This window comes from Lipotes vexillifer, unplaced genomic scaffold (genome assembly GCF_000442215.2).
Source record: "Lipotes vexillifer unplaced genomic scaffold, Lipotes_vexillifer_v1.1 scaffold818, whole genome shotgun sequence".
NCBI lineage: Eukaryota > Metazoa > Chordata > Mammalia > Artiodactyla > Lipotidae > Lipotes > Lipotes vexillifer.
In genome coordinates, this window is record NW_006771890.1 from 693,059 (window position 1) to 699,764 (window position 6,706).

A 6,706-nucleotide genomic window follows, 5' to 3' on the forward strand; every position below is an offset into this window, starting at 1 on the left:
GATCCAGTGCCATCTCTGTTGTGAAGATCCTGAGAGTCTTAAGGGTTCTGAGACCGCTCAGGGCAATCAACAGAGCAAAAGGACTTAAGGTTTGGATTCCTCTCCAGGCTGGGCTGGCTTCGGTTGGGGATAGCTGTCATCACTGATTTTTCTGGGCCGGGACTGGGTTGAGGCCTGATGGATTTTCCAGTGAGCTTTGCCTTTGAAAAGAACATTTCTAACCAATGAAGCTGCCTCTGCTAAGTCCTGGTAGTGTTTTTCAAGTTATTATTTTACTCACAGACTTAGGTAATGACCTTATGGTTACCAGGGGGGGAAGGGTAGGGGGAGGGATAGATTGGGAGTTGGGGATTGACATGTACACACTGCTATATTTAAATTAAAAGGGCTTTCCATGAAAAAAAGTTATTTTAAATTTTTTGTTAATTTAAGATGTTTTTCTTTATTTGATTACTGTTCACACTTCATTACTTTTTTCATTATTAATAGTGTTCCTTTGGGTTTCTTTTAGTCTTTAAATCTATTCTTGTGCAGTTTGTACAAAAGGCCAGAGGGTTTACATTTTCCTAAGTCATCTTATGGGGTACAGGGCCCTGTGGGCCTGTGTGCCAGGCAGTGCTGTACCCCATGGCGTTTCTTCTGACTGAGCTCACTGCTTTGGAGGAAGCCAAGGAGGGACCTGCTTACAGGGCGTTCCTCCCAGGTGGCCCTAATGCACTGGAGGTAACTCCATAGCTAACCACCTGAAAAACGAAGCATAAGGGACTGTCAGGTAGGAAAATAATATAAAAATGCATATAATCATAGAAAATCTTGGCTGGTGTTAGTTCACCCCGTGGCTGAAATAACACAGGGAACTAACACTCCCCTGTCCCCTCCGCGCCCCCTCTCCCTAGCACGTGGTCCAGTGCGTCTTTGTGGCCATCCGGACAATTGGCAACATCATGATCGTCACCACCCTCCTCCAGTTCATGTTTGCCTGCATCGGGGTGCAGCTCTTCAAGGTACAGGGAAGGGCCTTCAAGCATGGAGCCCAGCCCATCTTCTTCAGGCGGAGCCCACATTTGACTGTCTGTCTCTTTTGTATCCAGGGAAAGTTTTATCGATGCACAGATGAAGCCAAGAGTAACCCCGAAGAATGCAGGTGAGTGTCCTGAACGTGGGAGTGGGGAGTTTGGAAGAACGGATAAAAAGCTTCAAGAATCCGCTGGTGCTAGCATTTCAGAAGTTTTTTTTGTGGAGGACGAGAGGCCTGAGAGCTCAGCCCATGGCTGGAGACGTGGAAGGGTTTTGTTTTGAGGTGAAATTCACATAGCGTAAAGTCAACCATTTCAAACTGTACAGTTCAGTGACATTTCATACAATCACATTGTGGAGGGGGCACCACGTCTGTCTAGTTCCAAAGCTTTTCATCACCCTTAAGGCATGGACAGATGACTTCTGATGTTTGGTATAGAATCGGTAAACTGGGGGAGAGAGTGGGCCCTAAAACCTAAGATAACAATTATGAAATGCTCCCCAAAAGCTCCCCCTACAGCCACGTATCCAATTATTTCCTCAAACCAGAGCTTGAAGCTTAACTTCCTGGAGTTCAGGACCTGGCCACCCTCTTCTGACAGGTCCCAGGATGCTTCTTTCTCCTTGCTCCCATCATCCACATCTTGGCCATATGTTCGTTCACAATAATGGGCAGAGGAGAGAGCAGGTGGCATATACTCATTCCTCTTATCCCAGTGCATCCAAAAGACTATGAAGGTAGACACGGAGACCATTGCCTGAAGTTCCAAGACCTTAGAAGCATAGACGTCCCCGTCCTTTTGAGATGTCACCAGGCAAGGCTGGCCTGCTTGCACCGTGTTCACTGAGGGTTTCTTTTCAGCAGAAGGTGCAGTCAGAGAGCACCAAAGGCCATGTGGCTGTGGCAGTGCACCTCAGGGGCCCCGTTCACGCTCTGGGGTGGGGGCCGCCCACGGAGGTGACAGCACAGCAGCCGCGTGAAGACGCTTCCCCTTCCCTCGCTAAGTCGGCCTTCTCATCGGTGAAATAGAGACGTTCTAGGAGAAATACTGTGTACCGGCGATTATAGAATTGTTTTGGAAAGAAAACTGGGAATATTGTTAGTATGAGAGAAGGAATTTGATTAAAACTAAAATGTAGAGTAGAGGATGCCTGGGATCGTTTCCCAGAGCTTGTGGAATTCTGCATGGCCAAAACTTTCGGTTCTTCATTGCACACTTTGAGGCCATTGTATGAGGGATGGTTCTTGTTTGGTAGTTTTCATCTGTGATCAGGCTGGGTGTCTGCCTGGTCACTCTGGAGGATACTCATTTAGTCATTGCTGCGCGGTTATTCGAACCGTTGAGTAGGCTAAATGCAGAGCATCATATGGAGAAACGCAGGCTGTGCCATGCTCAGAACAGTGGCCTGGCCGGGCGAGGGATCGGGCAGTGTGACAGATTCCACATCCTCCAGGGTGACCGCCCACTTCCTTTCCTCTCTAGGGGGCTCTTCATCCTCTACAAGGATGGGGATGTCGATAACCCCGTGGTCCGTGAGAGGATCTGGCAAAACAGCGACTTCAACTTTGACAACGTCCTCTCAGCTATGATGGCTCTGTTCACAGTCTCCACGTTCGAGGGCTGGCCCGCGTGAGTACCGAGATCGTGTGTCTCCCAGGGATGCTCCTGCTGCTTCGCGGGCACTCTGGGCTGAGCCGTCTCTCCTGGAGAGCGGGTCCTGCTGCTTTTCTCCAGTTTTGTAGGCCTTTTCTATGACTTTTTAACTTCGGACCACTTATCACTCACTTCCTGGCCCACAGGGCTCCTCTGTCTGATTAGGCTGCCCTGTGGGCAGCCAGGACTCTCGGATTTGGGAAGCTGGGGTCCTGGAAGGGGGATATCTCTCAACGGGCTCCTGGGGGGCATTGCTGGGTGTGGAGGGGGAGTCCCCAGAGGCATTTTTCAGGCCAGCTCCTGTGTCACCTCATCAGTAAAGCTGCCACTACACTGTTCCTAAAGAGGGCCTTGAGAGTGTCCCAGACCGTTCATTCACTTGTTCATTCACTCCTAGTAATGTACTAATACGTGCCATTGTGCCACGTCTTTCACTGCCGCACTCGCTGGCTCATTCATAAAGTGTGCTCTTGATACCAGCTCCATGCAACCTGCTGTACTACGTCCTGTGGAAGAAACAGAGCTGTCTAGATGTGGTTTCCCCTCTCAAAGCCCGCGTTTAGTCAGGGTCATCAGCCAAGCCAAGCAGGAGGGTCCTGGTGTGTCAGAGACATGCTGCATAGGGTCCTGAGGAATGGCTAGGATTTTGATGGGTGAGGTAAGAAAAGTGGAAAGAAGGAACACGGTAGAATACAAAAGGAGAGCTCTTGTACCTTTGTTGTTCTCTGCTCTCTGACGGCTCCCCCCCCCCAGCTCCTGCCACCAGAACATATATATGTTGATAGAGTTCTGAATGTCAAGTTCTCATGCCCAGAGGAGGGTGGACAGGCTGGCAGGACTCTCTGGATGTGTGGGGTGTCTGCGAAAGAGAAGCACTTGTTCATTGGTGGATTGGTCCTGCGAGAAGAGAGCGTAGAGTGAGAGCCTGCACTCCACAGAGGCACTAGCTGTGGTCTCAGGGGTTTTTTTTGGTTTTGGTATTGTTTTTTTGTTTTTTGTTTTTTTTGCGGTATGCGGGCCTCTCACTGTTGGGGCCCCTCCCGTTGCGGAGCACAGGCTCCGGACGCGCAGGCTCAGCGGCCATGGCTCACGGGCCCAGCCGCTCCACGGCATGTGGGATCATCCCGGACCGGGGCACGAACCCGTGTCCCCTGCATCGGCAGGTGGACTCTCAACCACTGCGCCATCAGGGAAGCCCTGTGGTCTCAGGTTTTGAACACTGCACTGTAGTAAATCTGGGTGGCAGCTGCCACCAGGGATGGCGGGGAAATGAACAAACTTGGGGCTTGGGGCTCAGGGGAGGTGGGCTCAACTCCTGCTCTGTCCCCAGGACTGTGACCTTGGCACTTAGATCCCTCTCTGAGCTTCCGTAAGACAGGGACGACCGTATGTCCACCTTTCCAGATGGATGTGAAAGCACCTAGCACAGTGCATGCCTCGGGTGGGTGCCTGGAAGGGCTGAATCTGCATCAGAATGAGCATACATTGAACTGGAGGCTGTCGCAGTAATTGCCCCTCTTTCTGCTCAGAGTTCTGCCTGGCACATATTTAATTTTAGTGCTTATTTCAGTTTGGGGAACCTCTCGCAGTTCTTTGGAAAGGCCCTGGCCGCTCGCTCGTTGTCGCGTTTATAGCTTTCAGCTCCGCCGGTGTCTTCCATGTGATGTCCTTCCTGTCTTCTGTCTGTGACTAGCAAGGAGCATTCTGGGATATCTGTAAAATCTTTCCCAGTCTTCAAAGCAATCAGTCAACAAATATATCCCGGGTGTTCCCTCCGCCAGGTGCCGGGCTGATTGGCCTAATGCTCAAGAGGCTTCCCGAGGGACCTCCACGTGTCCCGGGGCCTTGGGGTGGGCTCCCAGCGAGGGGTCCGACTGCCAGTGCCCACAGAGCGGGTCAGAAGCCAGCGGGGCTGGGCTGCTGGCTGAGCGGCGCTGGTGCTCACTGGATCCTCTGCTCTCCAGGTTGCTGTACAAAGCCATTGACTCGAACGGCGAGAACGTCGGCCCCATCTACAACTACCGCGTGGAGATCTCCGTCTTCTTCATCATCTACATCATCATCGTGGCATTCTTCATGATGAACATCTTTGTGGGCTTCGTCATCGTCACATTTCAGGAGCAGGGGGAGAAAGAGTATAAGAACTGTGAGCTGGACAAAAATCAGGTTAGAGTCACACACTGTTCGGGCTTCTGTCCCTTGAGCCAAAGAGGACTGATTTCTCTTTTGACAGCTTCCCGCACGTACAGAGAAGGGTGCCCACCGGCTCTCCCTCCCTGGGGCTTGGGCCCTGCTCAGAGCACATTCTCAGCCACTGTGAGTCATCAGTGCGGAGAGTTAGTTTCCCAGATGCAGATGAGGCTGTAATTTTGAAATTGACCCGCAGACACGTGAGTGAGAAGTCAGGATACCTAGGCCACCTTCTGTGGTCATGACCCACTAGTGACAGCTCAGAGTCACGTAGGATGGTGTGGCCTGGGGCCAGGAAGCACCCAGTGACACTCGCACAGTCCCTCCCAAGGGATAGCCTTTTATCCCCTCAACCTCGGGACTGTTGACATTTGAGGCTGGATAATTCTTTGTTATGCTTGCTGTGCATGGTTGAGAAGCCTCCCTGGCCTCTACCCACTAGATTCCAGTAGCACCTTCTGCCCCCCACCCTCATTCCCGCTCCAGTTTTGGTGACAACAAGAAATATCTCCAGACATTGTCAAATGTGCCCTGGCTGAGAACCATTGACTTAGGAGGAAGTACCCTATCACACCACCGGGAAAGTCGCTAACTTTAAACTTGGGACTAAGGTTACACTGGCATCACTCTCTTGATCTAGCGCCTTGTTTTAACCAGTCTGTTAGGCGCAGGGGCCTTTGGCTCTGATTGTGTGATGATGCGAGAGGGCCAGGAGACCTGTCTGGTCCTGTTCTACCTGCACCTGCTCTGTGACTGTGGGTGTGCCTCCACCTCCTGTCTGGGCTGTCTCCCTTTCTCTCTAAATCGAGGGCATTAAGGAGTTACCTTTAAAGGTCTTTTTCAGCTGTAAAAATAGTCTGTGAGATCGAGATTCTGTTCTGGGAGTTTCCCCCAGGCCCTCTATCAGTAGCCGTCTCTGTTTGGTGATTACGTAGAGAGCAAGAATCATCCGCCAGCCTGGGCTTCCTGGCGGGAAGTCACCGTGCATGGTGAGGCCGTCTGTCTCAGGCTGCAGCATCTCCACTGGGGGAAACACGAGGACAGCTTGGTTTATAGGAAGACGTTGCTGTGGGTTGTCAGGGCATCCCTGCAGATTTTATCAGTGACGGTCTGAGGGAGGCCTGGCCCAGCTCTTCACCCCTCCCGACCCCCGCCAAGGAAGAACAGTGTCGGGGCAAGACCCAGGCGGAACCAGAGCTGAAACGAGGTCACCGCGAGGTCCGGGATAGGCTCCAGTCAGGGGTCCCAAGAGTCAGCATGTGAGGTCACAGCGGGGCCAGGTCCTGGACAGAGAGAGCCTGTGGTTGGTCTGGGCCTAGGAGCAAGCAGGGTATGATGCTGAAAAGGCTTTCAGGGCTGGAGGCTCCCTCTGGGCTTGCTGCAAAGGGTGGACCGGTCTCGGCCCCAGCATCAGTGGGCGGGGCAGTGCTCTGGCCATCATCACGGACCATGTCCTGGGGGTTCTAAGATGAACACGACAAGCTCCTGAGCCTCAGAAGCTCTCAGACAGAGACGCAGCTCACTCACCATTAGACACTTAGGGTTAACGTGCTCCTTCTGGCTTCTGGTAGGCGTCTTGTTTGGGTCCATCCTGGAGCAGCCATGGGACCTCCAATCTCAGGGAGTCAGCCCAGCCCCTCTGGTTCTTGAGGATTTCCTTGCCTCTCGTTACTTGGCTTGCTTCCCTGGGCAGGAGAACTATAGATGGTGTACTCCACCAGCATCTCCCTGGGCAGGAGAACTACAGGTGTACTCCACCAGCATCAAGGAAGGGCAGGGATAAGACGTGGGTCAAGGCTTTGCATCTCTGCTTAATGCATCGCTGGACCTCAGTCTTTTTTTTT

At 52.2% G+C, this 6,706-nt stretch overlaps 1 protein-coding gene across 3 annotated transcripts in view; it reads left to right on the forward strand.

Moving 5' to 3' along the window:
• CACNA1D (calcium voltage-gated channel subunit alpha1 D) overlaps positions 1 to 6,706 on the forward strand; it is a 322,182-nt gene that overhangs the window by 256,199 nt on the left and 59,277 nt on the right. For all 3 annotated transcript variants that reach the window (XM_007447228.1, XM_007447229.1, XM_007447227.1), the window contains 5 exons: positions 2 to 89; positions 897 to 1,004; positions 1,092 to 1,144; positions 2,502 to 2,648; positions 4,637 to 4,838. In XM_007447228.1, the coding sequence (XP_007447290.1) occupies positions 2 to 89; positions 897 to 1,004; positions 1,092 to 1,144; positions 2,502 to 2,648; positions 4,637 to 4,838 (598 nt within the window). The remainder of the gene's footprint in view (position 1; positions 90 to 896; positions 1,005 to 1,091; positions 1,145 to 2,501; positions 2,649 to 4,636; positions 4,839 to 6,706) is intronic.